This window comes from Erpetoichthys calabaricus, chromosome 6 (assembly GCF_900747795.2).
Source record: "Erpetoichthys calabaricus chromosome 6, fErpCal1.3, whole genome shotgun sequence".
NCBI classification, from domain to species: domain Eukaryota; kingdom Metazoa; phylum Chordata; class Cladistia; order Polypteriformes; family Polypteridae; genus Erpetoichthys; species Erpetoichthys calabaricus.
The window spans coordinates 182,465,263-182,482,134 of NC_041399.2; the positions used below are offsets into that span (position 1 = coordinate 182,465,263).

The 16,872-nt window shown below is 37.1% G+C and overlaps 1 protein-coding gene across 1 annotated transcript in view; it reads right to left on the bottom strand.

Annotated features, from left to right (window-relative positions):
* Positions 1 to 993: 993 nt before the first annotated feature.
* dpp6a (dipeptidyl-peptidase 6a) overlaps positions 994 to 16,872 on the bottom strand; it is a 935,015-nt gene continuing 919,136 nt past the window's right edge. The window contains exons 23-26 of the mRNA XM_028804164.2: positions 13,736 to 13,794; positions 12,400 to 12,472; positions 12,241 to 12,314; positions 994 to 3,381 (exon numbers count right to left, since the gene is read on the bottom strand). Coding sequence (XP_028659997.2) covers positions 3,241 to 3,381; positions 12,241 to 12,314; positions 12,400 to 12,472; positions 13,736 to 13,794 — 347 coding nt within the window. The 3' untranslated portion in view covers positions 994 to 3,240. The remainder of the gene's footprint in view (positions 3,382 to 12,240; positions 12,315 to 12,399; positions 12,473 to 13,735; positions 13,795 to 16,872) is intronic.

Here is a 16,872-nt window from a genome sequence, read left to right on the forward strand (position 1 = left end):
TGCGCCTGCTTCCAGACATGTATTTTCGTATTAAAGCATTTAACCAATCACATTTCAGCCATCATTTGTTGACAGGCAGGGTCAAAGTCAATGAAGTCTGCCAGGAGGCCTTCACAATCCGTTCTGCAGGCCCTCTAACACAAAATAAATGTTGATTAAACTGTTGCTTCAACCAATCAGATTTTGAGTTGGTGTTACTAGGGCCCTCTAGCAGGCGTACAGCAACGTCACCGTATTCAGACCCGTTGATTGGATAGGATGGTGTAAGTATGTCATGGATGATTCTGCAGGAAAATCTCTCACTGATCTCCTTGACTTCCTTCATCAGAAAAATGGGGCATGGAGAATGGGGCAGCTAGTACACATTGGTATGTTTGGTGATGACCATTCCAGTGTCCACTGCTTCTGTCATCGGACATTTTCAGCCCTAAAGCAAATTAAAACTTATGCCAGAAATACGACAGGGCAGGTTCGACTTTCAGCATTAGTTTCGATGGCGATAGAAAGGGACTTCGTGATTGAACTGAAGCGCACGGATAATCTGCTAGTAATTGAACTGTTTTTGAGGAAAGAGAGGAGGATGGATTTTGTTTCCAAATAATCCGAATTTTTGGTGAGTAAAATGTTGCGATTGTCCTAAATAATATTGCAAGTTTATGAGTTATTATTGATGTTTATGTGTGTCGCGGCTGTAGCTGCAGTAGAAAGGAACTTGTTCACCCCTGGTTTGTCTATTCAATAAAGGCATTTATTGTGGCTATAGGAGTTATCTATCTGCGATGCTACAGCTCTTTATACTGTATTTCTGCATATTAAGATGGTTTTTATAACCATAAATTAGTTTTTGAGGGGCGGATTGATTCAGACAGAGCACTACTGAAGGATTAGGTGTGAAATGCACAGTCCGCCACTGCTCTTTCATGAAAGAAATTCTCATTTTGTTGATTTCTTCTTAAATAGTAGCATTTGTATTTGTTAAGGATTACCAACCAATGATGTCAAAATAATTTTTATTCCAGCAAAAGTTACCTCCATGCCACATCCTTGTTTTCCTTGTACAGAACAGCAAATTGAGTCAGCACAAAGTCTGTTTCAATTCCAAACTCCTTGTTTTCTTTACCATTTTGGACTACCACTTACAAATATTACAAAGAGAAAGTTCCTTCTGAAACACTGAATAGTGTCCATTTCATTTGGCATTTCTGAAGTACATCAGCATACTTTAAACATACTTGTCACAAAAACAATAAAAATGAACAAACATTCAAAACAGAACAAACAAATGAACAGAAACTTGGGTAAATAAACACTGAAATATAGTTTTCAAAATGCTTAATGTACAATTAACATTGAGATCTCAAAAGTACTAAAATTATATTGAAATACACCATTTACACAGCACTGTGGACAAGACAGTGAGTTTACTCACAATATTAAATGATTCAGTATTCAGCAAAAACATTCAAGCTGTCAAAGAAAACAAAAACTCTTAAGAATAGTGTTAATTTCTTTCTCTAACATGAAATATAGCTTTGAGTTGGAAATGGTCTCCTACATGCATTTGTAAAGGTAGAAGGTCGAAGTATTTTCATTTAAGGATAAAACAAATAAGCCTGCAACACTCTGAATGAAAGACAGACTACTAGATTGGTCATTTTATTAATAATAGCACACCCAAAACTTCTTAACAAAAAAAACAAAACAAAACAAAAAAAAACTAAACTATACACAATTTTGTATTGGGATATAATGTAATGCTAATCGTCTTGTTTTGGGTTGTTAATACATTTGGAAAACATAATTATACTTTTTTCACAAGTCTGAAAAAAACCACATCTGACATAGGTATTTAAATTTAAGAAAACTGGCCCATCAGAAACTACACATGACAGAAAAGATCTCAAATTAAGGCACAGTGCCTAAAATTAATTTCTAGGCATCAATTCCAGTAGCACTCAAAAAACCTGTAAGCAAAACACATAAAGTTAAAAAAAGACAGCTCGACTTACTTGTTACTGTAAGATTTGTTTCACTAACACTTCACCTTCCAAGAGACAGGTTTATTTTGTGCCCATCCGTAATATTGATCTCATTCCTTAACGTATGTTCCACTGTATCAATTCATGGCTGTTTGCACCCTCTACACCTTCCAAAGTTCTCTAATGTAGAAGTTCACCAAACTGCAGTACTTGTTACCATATGTGGCTGGCGTAGGATACATATAGAGCACATCACTGCCTGGTTCAATAATGGCTTGCATTTTACCATGAATCAACTCAAAGCTACCAAACTGCAATGGTATTTTGTCTTTCACTGCTACAAAGTTTTTGAGGTCAAGACAAGCATAAACACTGAAAACAATATCATACTGTTGTTTCCTCCAAAGTTTCATCAACAATATTTGGTGTGCTACTTTACATATAAAACAACTGTTACTCACACAACAACTTATGAAGCTTAGTATTACGTTTTAAAAATGTTAATGTTGAATAAAGTAGCCTCACAATATAAATTTAATATATAATTTATACTGCTTGCAGATATACATACACACACACCAGTATATCTGCCTCTAGTTTTTCATATAGATATGCATACATATGTATACATTATACTTTTTCTTTCTCTGTATATATATATATATATATATATATATATATATATATATATATATATATATATATATATATATTCATAGTATATATGGACTGTTAATGAATAAACAGTTTACAGTATATGATATATTATGTATATATTTGTCATTTTACAATCCTCCTTGACTCACACAATGAGTGAGCACGTGGAGCTTCCATGGGTGTCACAGTTCATCCAATGCTTGTGTTATAAAATTTTCTCCCAGTGTTCCTCCTAAGCTTTGCTCTGCCACAGTGAACTTTATATGCAGGAGAGATGATATTCTTGTCTTGGAAGCCTCAGAGTCTTTCAGATTTCGGATCTTCCTGCAACTCCTCTCTGATGGACCAAATGAAACTGATGAGGCTACTGTGGTGTTGTTGTTTTACCTTTTCTTTCTGAACAAAGGTCACTGGCTTATTTTTGTCATGCTCAAAGCCCCCTTTCACTTTCGGGAGAGAAGTGTGGATGAGTGAAGCAGGCAGCTTCCTGCTTTTCAGTCTCAGATACATGCTAATGTAATAATGTTCAAGAACAAAAACAATCAGTTGCATATTGTTTTCAAGAAGCAGGCTTGTGCTTAGCAAGAAGACTACTTTATCCTTGTTATTCATCTTCCTCTTCTATTTTTTCCTCATAAAGTTTGTCAGGAAGCCTGAAACATTCTTCAAAATAGTTCACAAGGGAATGAAATAAATGCTTTTTTATTTCTTCTTTGTGTATGAAATGACCTTCATCTGGATATATCTAAGGAAAAAAAAACACAGTGAATGATATTCCTCTGTTCATCCATTTATAAATCTTGGTCACTATCATGCCAGAATGGTACAGAGATGGAACTAAACATAGTTGGAATTCCACTTCTTCTCAGGGCACGTTTTGACATACCCATGCACATTCACTTTGGGTTAGTCTAGTGTTGATGTTCCCGGTGATGATATCGCTTTGGTCAATGAGACGTCATGAAACACACAAAAATGAAGAGAGCATGCAATCATTCAAGGCACACACACATCACAGCTTCTCTGAGAGAAAAAAAACACATTAACTTCACTTACTAGGTATTAGACTAGTAATGGAGACATGGGCCCAACTATGTGGCCCCAACTATGTGGCCCCAATCAATGACAGAGTATTAAAAAATAGTAAATGCAATCAATAAAATTGCCTTAGCTATAGAAACACTTTAAAGAATTCATGCTGCTAACATGGTGAACAAATTTAAAAAATGGCAAAATATTGTAATTTGGTGTTCCTACTTCAATTCAGGCAGTTCCAAGTTATGATGACTAGCTAAACTGTGTCTCAAATTGCACTGGAATAAGAAAAAGTAATAATTTAATAAAACAGTTAACTGTTAGGACTTTGACATATCATTACTGCATCCAGGAACACTACAGTGGAACCTCGGGTCACGAACGTCTCTGAACACGTACAAATCGGGTTACGACCAAAAAGTTCGGCAAACTTTTACATCTGTTCACGACCACACACTCGGGTGACGAACCAGTCAGTTTCCCTTCCAGTTCGTTTGCGCCGATGATTTCCGCACGTGTTCAGTCTCTCCCTGTGCATTCGCTGTGAACTCTTTGTGCTTGTGACAATGCGGGTTCAGCTCCATGCTCCCATCTTCTGTTAGGGAGCCCTTGAACCCAACACCGTCGATAATAATAACCGAGATGAGCTAGACAGTGAGGCAACAATAGCAACGGGTTGATGTATAAATGTGCACAGTTCTTTTATTTAAATAAATCAAAACAACAAAACAAAGTCCACAATGTGCAATAGTGCAGTGCTTCCAATGTATAAATAAATAATCCATAAAAACAAAAGTGGAGGTAAAACAATAAATAGAAAAAAACAATCCTTTAAAAGCTGAGGTTAAAACGTTGCTGAAGGCAGTCCTTTCAAACAATTAAGCCCGGTGCTTCTTTTACATTAGCGTCTCACCTGCTTCTCCTGTTAGGGCCCTGCAGCAAGCAAGACGCTCTCTCTACAGCTGACCTCTCTCACTCACTCCGGTCTGGAGGCTTCCCGATCCTAGCTTCGGTCTCGCTCTCATCCCAGACTAGGACTTAGCTTTGCACCAACGGCCAGGACTCCCACGCTGGTGATTATAAGCTTAAGTCACCCGACTCCCGCTGTCTTCCACGGTGAGTCCTCTTCCTCACTAGTCACTCCCGCTCTACTCCAAATGCTCAGCAGGAGCGACTACCATCAACTGCCTTAGGTGTTAACTACACACCTCGCTAGGGCCCACAGTCCAGCTGCAATCGAGCCTGCTCTTGCTCGTTCGCCTTCGCGCTCTCTCTCTCTCACTGGCTTTCTCCTGCCCCGTGCACTCCAGCAACCTCCGTCTTTCTATTCTTTCCGTTCTTCTCTTTTTCCTCTTGTTCTTTTCTTTTTTCCCCTAACCGTCTCGGGCTTCTCTATATAATGGATGTGGCAGCTGTGGTAATCAACAGTTCCCGGTAACAATTACGCTGTGGACCGTCTCTCACCTGTGCACTTAGGTGAGAAACGCCCGCAGCATGAATCCACTCAGAAACCACTTCAGCCACAGTACCACGCCACTCGCTACACCACGAGCGCGGTGATTATTTATTTAAAACGGGCCTTTTCTGAGAGAGCTGTGGACCCACAACACCACAGTGCTCTATTTCGTTTCCCTTCTGGTTCATACGCGCCGGCGATTTACGCACGTGTTCAGTCTCTCCCTGTACCTGTACAGTACATTGTTCTCAGTCAGACGTGCATCACACAGAGGGACTTTACCTCAAAACTGTAATCTCCTCTCCACCCAGTTCCTCCTCACTTCCTTCATGCCAGAACTCGACTCATGGAATATTACTTTCTTGGTTGTTTATGGTTAGTTTTTGTATAAATTACGGATTTTTCAAATGTTCATTTTTTTCCCTGTGCTTAAAACTAAATAAAAAAGTGTTTACAGTGATAGGTTCGTAAGGCTATTAGCGTGAACTCCTGCAATGTTACCTTCTTGGTTGTTTATGGTTGGTTTTTAAATAAAGTTCGGATTTGTTCAAATGTTCCTTTTTTTCCCCTGTGCTTAAAACTCATTAAAAAAAGTGTTTACAGAGATCGGTTCGTAAGGCTATTAGCATGAACTCTTGCAATGCTAGTTTTCTCTGTTCAAGGTTTTCTCAGTGTTATTCAAGGTTTTTACATTTAGTTTACTATTACACTGTACATATGGTGTAATTAACTACTTTTGTGCTTAAAAATCTTTAAAAAAATATATTTACATTCAGCTCGTACAGTCTGGAACGGATTAATTGTATTTACATACAATCCTATGAGGGGAAATTGCTTTGGGTCCCGACCAAATCGGGTTGCGATCAGAGTTTTGGAACGAATTATGGTTGTGACCCGAGGTTCCACTGTATTTGATTGCATCTATTATTATTACTAAAATTCAAGGATAACGAAATGTATTTTTTTGTTTTCTTGTTGGACTTTATTGCTGCGTGGTATCACTGCATTTTCGATCTGAATAGCCTTCCTGACCTTGAAATGGGGTTTCAGAGTAGAAGAGAGACACTAAAATCAATTTACATAAATTAACTTGTCAGACACGTGCACATAGGAGGTGGTTAAAGGGCTCAAAAGAAGGAAATTCCTGGTCAGACCAAGGGGTAGCAAAATGCATTAATCCTTTCTCTTATCTCCCCACAGACCAAATGCGGGAAACTCCACCTGGCTCCCATGATGTCACTTCTGGTTCCACCCAAGAAGACGTCACTTCCATACCAACAGAGCCCATCTTCTAATGACCTCATTTCCAGTTCCAGGCCCAAGATCCCTCCTCTACCTGCTTTTCAACTTTATATCTGCCATGTTTTGTAACCTGTGCAGTTCTGTTTTGAATTCTTGTCTGTAAAGACCATTTTCTCAACCTTTTTTGCATTTTGCAGCCAATTCTCAAGTATATGGGAGACTGCCCCAAACCTCTTTGTTGTGTCAAGGCATCATTATTTACCACAAACTCTAGTCATTTATATTATTAGTAACAGGAGCTTTAAGAAACAGTTCAGCGTTGTAGTGGGTTGGAGCCTATCCTGGCAGAACCTGGCTACAAGGCAGAAACCAGATCTGGACAGTCCATGACAGGGCCCACTCACCTACACACATACACTCACATGGAGGAAATTGAGAAACACCAGGTAATCCAACTTACACTTCACTGAGAATGTGGCAGAAAAACACAAACATAGACCTGGAGAATGTGCAGACTCCACACAAAATAACTCAGTTCAGGTAGCAGTGGAAACTACTGGACCACAATGCTACCACACTTGTACTTAAAATAATATGCATATACAGGGGTGGGCAAAAGTAGGCTTACATATGGAAAGAGACATACAGGTTATAATTATTACAATTTCTTTATTAACTCACTAGCTTTATTAACTTAAAAATAAGCCACAATGGCACAGTGTGCTTAGGTAAACCTACTTTTGCCTGCCCCTGTATTTATATTTCTGTATGTGTATTATTTAAACAGTATATTCCTGTTGTGACATGATGAGCCTCGACACAAGACAAAGGTTTGGGGCAGCTACCCATGTACTTGATCTTGGCTGCAAAAAGGCAAAGTATTCAGTACAATGGAGTACCGAAGTGAGTCCAAAACAGAACTGCTCAACGGAGGAAGAAAGGTGCGTTTTATAGGGAGGTTTCAGGAAGTGATGTCATCCTTGGGGCCAGGACAGGAAGTGATGTCCTCAGAGCTGAGGTGGAAGTGACATCTTCACACTCAGGCAGAATTTCCCATGTCTGGTCTGCAGGGACAAAATAAGAGAGCTGAGTGCACCAGGCCACCCCCAGGCTGGGCAGGGAATTCCCTTCTTTTAGTCCCTGTGGCCGGCTCCCATGCGCACGTGTGTGCCACTGTATATACATTTTACATCTTAAAATTGTAAATAGGTGTGTAAATGTAAATACAATACAAATAAACTAAAATAAAAGTGTGATTAGCCACAAACAGTACATGCATATTGAAATAATGATCCAAAAGAGTATATTTTAAAGGATAAACTTCATATTTACATTTTTGGCTTCAGGGCGCTGTTAGGAGATTTTTTTTTATTTCTGAGCAGCTTACATTTGCACTCAAAGGGTAATAATCTTCAGGTTAAACAAGAGTCTTAGAACTTCCCTAATAATGCAAAACACCCAATTTCCCAAAATATGCCTTCTGCATTTCATAGGTATGTTTATGACAGCAAAATAAGGTTGGAGATCATTTTCTTTTTCACACTATCTTTTCCAAAGGTAAGATTATAACTGTCTTCTTTATGACAGGAGATGTCGTGTGATGGATGCAAAAGAGCACACTGTGGTTGAAATCTTACAAATATTTCAGCAATTAAACAATCATCATATTGAGTAAAAAAGTGAAATATGCAAGAATACAGTATCTGAAAGAAAAATATTAAAAATCATGTACCTACACTTTCTATCAGCTCTTCTAATGCACCCTTTATTTGTATGATGGCTAGTAGCACTTTAGTCAAATTTCAATACCCCCAATAAACGAATGCTATAACAGTGCATTATACCAATAAAACTGTTAAGTCAATAACATTAAACCAAATCTGAGGTCAAATTACAAAAATGAGATGGCAAGTTAATCGTGCTGCTGCAATGTTACTGAATACAATCGATTGTCAAACATGCTATCATGGTTTCACACAGCAAGACAAGCAAGTTCCATTGAAATACAGCATAAATATTCATTTTCAGTGTGCATTATGGGACATTTCTGCCATCTGTACTGTAAACTTCATGGCAGCAACAGTCTGGAAATGTTCCCTTTTCCCTTATTCTCATATTACTTTTCTTAATTTATCACGTTGTCTTGGCTCCTTTGCAGTGACTTCACACTGTTTTATTCTTATTGTTGCTTACAATTTTTGTAAGTAAGGACATTCCCATATTAAATAAATAAAGCTCCTTTAAGTTACAGCCAACTAGTTATTTGTAACCATTTCCCTGGGTGTGAAAAGGAACTTAAGCATATAAAGAAGAGGAAAAATGAACACTTAGGCTGCTTTCAGTAACTCTTGAACAGGGGTCTCCAACTCCAGTCCTGGGGCCTCATGTATAAACGGTGCGTACGCACAGAAATGTTGCGTACGAACCTTTCCACGCTCAAATCGCGATGTATAAAACCTAAACTTGGCGTAAAGCCACGCACATTTCCACGGTAACTCATTCCTTGACGTACGCAATTTATCCGCCCGGTTTTGCAGACTGTACGGACTTCGCGGTTTAGAAACAGTTTCATCCCAAGAACTCTAAACGCACTAAATCAGTCCATCAAGTGCTCCTTGTAGAACTGTTTGTACTTATAAGTACAATTACCCCACTGTAAACTTGCACTACAGTTATAATATTGCACAACCTGCGCCACTTTATAAAGCGCGTATTTACATGTGATGACGGTATTCATTTTTAAGACGAAATGCAGCAAAACATGTTGATTATATTATACAGATAAAACTTTAACTTCATTTAAATAATCTGTATTGTTAATAATTAAACATGTGAGGACACGGTGCCGCAGCGCTAGCTAGTTCAGTAATTGTTCCTGCCTTGCGTTGTATTCTTGCTGGTGCTGACGCGACACTGGAAAGATAGACGGATATAATAATTAAACACGTACTACTAAGATATTTCAATGTTCCTTAAAAGTTTTGAAGAATCGAAGTTCTAAGCTTACAGATGGCTTCACGTCTATTACATAGCTTATTGTGTGGCGATTGAGTTTTTGCAGAAAGAAAAGTAAGGACAGGAATTGGAGGTTAGTACGTTTGAAAGAGACAGTACTGCTGTGATAAATTATTTCATTGAAGGTTGCGCATGGCGCAGCAAGCCTCTTGCGTGAGACATGAACAAGCACTGCGCCACCGTGTTCCCATGTTTAATAACATGCTTTCATTCCTATCATCATGAAAAAGATATCACGTATACATCTCAGTATTTTAATTATTCAGAGAGCTGTAATATTACGAATGTAATGGATTATGTGTCCTGTCGGAGAAAGAGAAAGCCCGTTTAAAAAGAAGGTAGTGATTCATACACATAGAGCACACAGAAGATCAAATACAGAACAAAGCATTTAGCATGCCACTTTAGTTACAATGGGATTTGAGAAACTAGTAAATTAAACGATTTTAAGATGAAGTTTATGATGTTCTACTTTAATGGCAAAATAAACTACGTGATTAAAGTGGAAATTTCGAGATTAAAGTTGACATTTCGTGCTTTTTTCCCCACTGTGTGCCTTTTTTTTGTCAGTACCCTAATAAGCTTTCATATGACACTCAGACGGTGGGCTACGACTCGCTTTTTCACGGCGACTTTGATATGTGATTTCTTTTTTATTTTGGGCACTGTGCGACTTTGTGAAGTTGAGCCTTCGAGTTTCTCCGACACTCCGTCACTCGATCAGCTTCCTTTTGTTGATTATACCACTGTTTAAACCAACAAATAGTACGTTTTTCCTTTGCCTCCACTTGGTATTCGCTGAAATTCTTATATTTTCTCCCGTGCTTTTCCCATTGTCTTTTCACAGAAGGCTATTTATATTGATTTGCATATTCAAAGAGGCGTAATTCTGGGAGGAGTTGGGGCGGGACAGAAGGCGCGTGCACGTGCGTTACTTTTCATGCAAATCGGGATTTATGTGGTAGAAGAACGTGAAAGTATGCGTGCGCACAGATTCCTGCATCTGGATTTTTCTGTGCGTACGCACAATCCCGCTTTTGTGCTTATGCCATGTTATAGTGTGACTTCTACGTACGGCGTTATACATGAGGCCTCTGGAGAGCTGCTGTGTCTGCAAGTTTTCATTTTAACTCTTTTCTTAATTAGTGACCAGTTTTTGCTGCTAATTAACTATTTCCCTTTATTTTAATTGACTTTTCTTGAGACTCTGACTGCTGAATTGATTCTTTTTTCCTTACCATAAACATAAACATAAATTTAATGTGAAGTGAGCCAACAGATGACCAACTAAGTTGGGCCTCAAACTCCAACCAACTTCACTCCATTCAGTTTCTTAATTTGAAGCCAATTCTCATTGCTAGTTAAACCCGTTATTTAATTCCATGCTGCTCATTCTGCCATGGCAGACATTTCCAAAACTGTTGATTTTCCTTTTTTTAAGAGCGCTGCCAAAATGTTTTGTGGAACTTAGCAGATCAACATTACTGAGGCCTTCACCTTTCTTTATTTTCAGTTATTGTGTGATGGACGCAGGTTGTTGTTTATGTTTTGGTACATTTTATGTCTTAATATTGTCTGGTTGATAATTAAGGAAAAAAGAAATAATTAAGGGGCCTGAGTCTTAAGTTGTGCATCAATTAAAATTAAGGCAAAGAGTTAATTAGCAAGAAAATCTGGTCAATAATTAAGAAAAGGGTTAGAATGAAAACCTGCAGCCACAGTAGCTCCCCAGGACTGGAGTTGGAGACCCCTGCTCTAGAGTCTCATACATGGTAACTACATATTTGTCAAAACACTTTTTTATTATGTGCTCAAGACATGAATTGACATGCAGGTTCACTCTATACTTTAAAGTGGACATCATTGACCAGTTTTAAGGTTTTCTGTTTTTGAATTTCAGGTGAAGTGTAAGCCACATCAAGGGGACCTCACTTTTTTATGCAATACTGCTACACTTTTATGCAATACTGCTACACTTAACAAAGCAAGTCTCTGAGGCAAAAGAGACTACACCATGATTGGGAAAAAATACATCTGAACACCACATTTAACATCTGAATCATCAAATCAGGGTTATGTAGAAGAAGAAATACAGATAATATGTAACACTGGCTGTAGTATCATCTACAGGACTGATGCAAAGCTGAAGAATGGAGGATGTGGAACAGTAATTAGCTGGATGGAAAAAAAAACGAGCAATGACGCTTGCTCATTTCGTTAACTATGGTGTTCTGCTCATCATCAGTTCATGTAATTTTGATTGCTGCCCATTTGGTCGTCTCTGACACTGTTCTCTACGATACTCCCTTTCCATGCTATTTGACATGTTTTATTTTACATTTGTTATAAATTTTGATTTGAATCCAAAAAATAACTTCAATGCTCCCTTTGTAAAATATACTTCTTATAGGAAGTAAATTATTAAGATAAAAATAACATGCTTACTATAATTATTTCAAGATACTGTAAGATATTAAATATATGTAGAAGGTTCTCATATTAATTGCAATTGCATGTAAGCTTGTCCAACAAGATTTATACATTTTAAGTGTATTGTTAAACTGTTTACATAATTTCAAAATCAAGAGTCATTCTGTTGAAGTCACACCATAAGTCAGTGGTGGAAAGGAACTGGCAGTTAGGAGTTTTACCATCTACTACTGTAGCCACTGCAGATCTAAATTTACGGTTCCCTTTTTATGTATTGTATCTACTAAAACAGTGAAGCTGATTTAAAGCATACTTTCATCTTAACATACAGTACATGAAAAGGTGCATGGCTGCAGAATTCAAAATGCATTGCAATATTTTTCAGCATAATATTCCTTCAAGTAAGATAAAAATGTAAATCCTCACCTGAAGGGTATAGTTAGCCATTGAGTGGATAAGGTGAGTAACAAAGTCTGCAGTATGCTGGAAGTGGACTTTTTCTGTTAAAAATACAACATGCCAACAGTTACAACAAGATATTCTAGATTTGTATATAAGCAATATGAATTAATATAAAGGAGATACCATCTGCTGTGGAATGTATTATCAAAAGCTTCTTTTCAGTCAGCTGCTTTGCTCGCGGAGCTAACCTGGCCAACTGTGGAAAGAATAAAACAGAAACTTAATTAAAAAGAGCTGAAGTCTTATGCACAGCAACACCTAATATATGATCTGGCAAAGTACTATGGTTTATTCCTTCTAAATTTTTATTTGTAGTACAGTATTTGACATGTCAGACTTGTGGGAACAGTGTGCCTTTAATTGGGATTGATTTTGGTGTTAACATAGTCTCTTACACGCTCTTTTGTTCTGGCCTCTGACCCAAAGACAATGATCAATAGCAGGAGTTCTAACAATGCCTTTTGATTTGCCTCTTCCTGTATTATACAGTAAGTATAGTTTGCTCTCAGGAGGATCAGAGCATCTTTTGTGGACCAGCCACAGAGGAAAGAACATCAGTGTTGCCAGGTTCTGTGAGAAATATTCCTTGTACTGTATCTTGATTTTATCTTACCCTCATCACTAACACTTTTTATCTGCTTTGCTTTTTTGTTTTTCTCTTTAGACTTTTAAAACATATTCAAAAAGGATGTTGTCATAAGTGACTGAACGGTGTCACTACCAAATCTCCTATATTGCTTAACTTTGTATTAGTGGAAATTTCAATTGTTGGTGGCAGTCAAGTAAGTCACTAAATGAAATATTTTAATATGGGCTCCACATCAGGTATTACAAATCCTTAATTAACAGGCTGAAACATGTGTGACTATTTCCAATAGAAAAATTAAATTGTCATTAAATTATGTTCCAACATCATGCATGCACAAATTTTCACACAAAGGTATTTTCATTTTAGAAAATGAACATGACCTAATAATAAAACCAAATCCCATTTTACATTGTACATTTGTGTGCTTAAATTCCTATTGTTGGAAAAGTGGCATTAACCTTATACAAAACATATAGTGAAAATATTAAAAATTATTTAAAATAATAATTTTAGTAATAATAATAATAAAGATGATTTTAAGAAGTATTAAAAGTTAGCAAAAAACTGAATAGAACAAATGAAACTTTTTGAGTATTCCAATCTACTGTCATTTATAAGGTTAAGAAAATATTTTATCATAACTGACATACAGAACAAAGACATTTCTAATCCTTTAAATCTTGTTTCTATAATATAATATTTCATTTTTAGTATCTCAGGGGAAAAAAATATTGCTTGATAGAAATCTGTGGCTATGGACTGCAGGGGAAACAAATGCTAAGGCAATGACAAATGTTTTGCATAGCGTGAGTCAAAAGAGAAACCACAAATAAATCACATAACAAACATTTTTAGTTACACATTACATACCTCATATGCTCGTGGGTCTCCTTCTGGCGAGCCCAAATACCTTTCTGAAAATGCTGATGCTAAAATAGAAAACCACATTTGGTAAATATTCATTAAGGATTTCATGTTTATTTTGTGACCTTATCCTTTTTCATAACTGCATGTAGCATTCTGTTACCAGGAACATCTCAAAAAAACATAAAAGAAACTGCAACTGTCAAATTTGTTTTAAATTATAACTGAAAGAACTATCAGTGTGACAATAATGGTAATCATTGAGATTTTCTTTCCTACTGTGAATTTATCTATTTTTTGTGGTTATTAACAGTATGCATATGTTATATGGTCCAGTTATTTACTGTTATTGCATTGTATTTTAATATATTCTCACTAAGCAAATTATTTGGAATGCCTGTTTGTCCAATTATCTAATCAGCTAACCATGTGGCAACAGTGCAATGTGTAAAACCCTCCAGATACAAGTCAGAAGGTTCAGTTTATTTTCACATCAAACAACAGAACTGACAAAAATGCAGTCTCTGTGATTTAAACCATGGAAAGACTGTGGTTCGAGTATTTCTGTAACTGTGGATCTCCTCTTTTCTGTCTCTAGATTTTGTAGCTACACAACTTCAATTTCCTACAACTCCCAGCAGCTACCATAGTATTACACCACTGGGCAAGTTCAGAGTGGCTGGATTTGCTAGAATGGAAGCTAATTAGGAGCTCAAATGAGCCAACAAGAAGACGAGGGGATCATGATCATCTGTGTAAATTTGTTTCTACACTTCACAATCTATTGGATTACCACTACAACCACTACGGATTACACTTTAAATATAATGTATGTGCTTGTCCTCTGCCTTTTCATCTTGGTTGAATATGCTTTCGTCTGGGGAGTGCTCCTAATCATGCCAAATCTTCACGCAACAAACTGGAACCTGGTAGGACAAAACGTTATATTTCTTTCAGATGGCTGTTCACAGATGTTTTTATTCCACACACTATCGTCATCTGTACCTGCTATACTGGACTGTGTTTGGACTTTTTGTAAGTGTTTACTGTTTACTGTTAGTGCCTAGTGTTTGGTTTAGTTTCATTTGTGCAGTTTTGTAAATAATTGTCACTGTCAGGGAACTGAGTAGGGCTTTTTTACCTTCTTTATTTACGTAAATATACTTTATTATCTTTATTACATCTTTAATATTTATCTATTAATTGATCCTCATTATAAGTGTCTCCGTGTGTAAGTGTGTGTGAGGTTAAGGGTAGGTGTGTTCTTGGGGTCCCCGTAATAAAATAATCACCATCTTCGGACAGTGTGAACCATTGAATCTTTGCGACTGCTACAGGTTTACTCACAATTGTGCAAAAAACAAAGTAGATCCTTTGAGCAGCAGTTCTTCAGATAGAAATGACTTGTGGATAAGAGAGGTCAGAGGAGAATGGTCAATTTGATTTGAGCTGACACAGAGGCTACGTGAACTCAGATAATCATTCGGTACAACTATGGTAGGTAAAAAAAATCTGAGATTGCACAACACAGTATTAGTATAGTGTTCCTAATAATTTGCCCTGCAAGTATATGTAAGCACTCTTAGACTGTCCTTGATGAAGTCTGCTACACAGCAATACAGTTAAATGAAGTCAAAAGGATCATATGAAGACACTATGCTCTGACTGAATGAATTCTGAAAGTACCATAATCCTGAAAAACTGTGTTTCACTGCTGAATTCTCCTGGAAAGGTGCAACAATAGCTAAAAACCGATTGCTTGATATGCATAGAAATATTAAATACTGCAGCTTCCATCTGTGCCAAGGATGTTATGCTTATGTGGTATCTGCTCTTATAATCCTTTAACCTAATGTTATAGTTACAGTGCTTATAAAGCTATTCACCCCTTGGAGATTTTCACATTTTATTGTAATACAATATTGAATCACAATGAATTAAATTTGGCTTTGTTGTCAGTACTCAGCAGAAAAAGACTCTTTAATGTCAAAGTGAAAACAGATCTCTGAACAGTGACCTAAATAAATAAAAAAATATAAAACACAAAAAAATTAACTGTATATTCTTCAAGTCAGTGTTAATAGATAAACCTCTGACAGCCATGACAGTCTTGAGTTTGGAGCCTGAAATTTTCTCCCATTCTTATATGCAAAACTTCTCAAGGTCTATCAGATTGCACTGCAATGGTGAGTGACAAGCATTTTCCAAGCCCAGCCACAAATTCGCAAGTGGACTGAGATTTGGACTCTGACTTGGTTACTTCAGGACATTGATGATGCTGTTTTTCAGTCATTCCTGTGTAGTTTTGGCTTTTTGGAAAACACATCTTCTCCTAAGGTGCAGGTTTCCTGCAGACTGCATCAGGTTTTCTTCTAGGATTTCCCTGTATTCTTCTGCATTAATATTATCCTTTACCCTTACAAGCCATCCAAGACCTGCTAATATACAGTTTTAGCTTACATCAAACTTGGCATTTAGTCCAATAGCCCAAAAGTTCAACTTTTGTTTCATTAGATCACAGGACCTTCTTCCAGCTGACTGTGGAGTCTCCTGTGTGCCCCTAGCCAAGACGTCATAATTGTGCCTTTTTTGTCAGAATCTTTCCGATCTGATCCACTGTAGCTTGTAACTCTGTCTGAGTTATAGGTCTCTTGGTGGCCACTAATCTTCTTGCACGATCTTTCACTTTTTGAGGACGGCCTAATCTAGGCAGATTTACAGCTGTGCCATACACTTTCCATTTCTTAATGATTGATTTAACTGAACTCCAAGGAAACTTCAGTGGTTCAGATATTTTCTTGTTGCTTGGAGTGTGTTTTGTCTTCATTATGTGGGCCACAATACTGACTCACTACATGTTGGACCTCACAGATAAGGTGCATTTATACTACAATGAACTGAACCCTCTTTAGCTATAGACAGGCGATCTCCATTGAACTAATTATGTGACATTTAAAACTAATTGGCTTCACCAATGATGATTTAGGTGTGTTGTATTAAATGGGATGAATACTTATGACATCAATTAGTTTGTTTCATATTGATAATTAATTTAGACCACTGTTAGAAATCTGATTTCACTTTAACATTAAAGAGTCATTTTCTGTCGATCATGTCAAAAAAGCCAAATTAAACCCACTTTG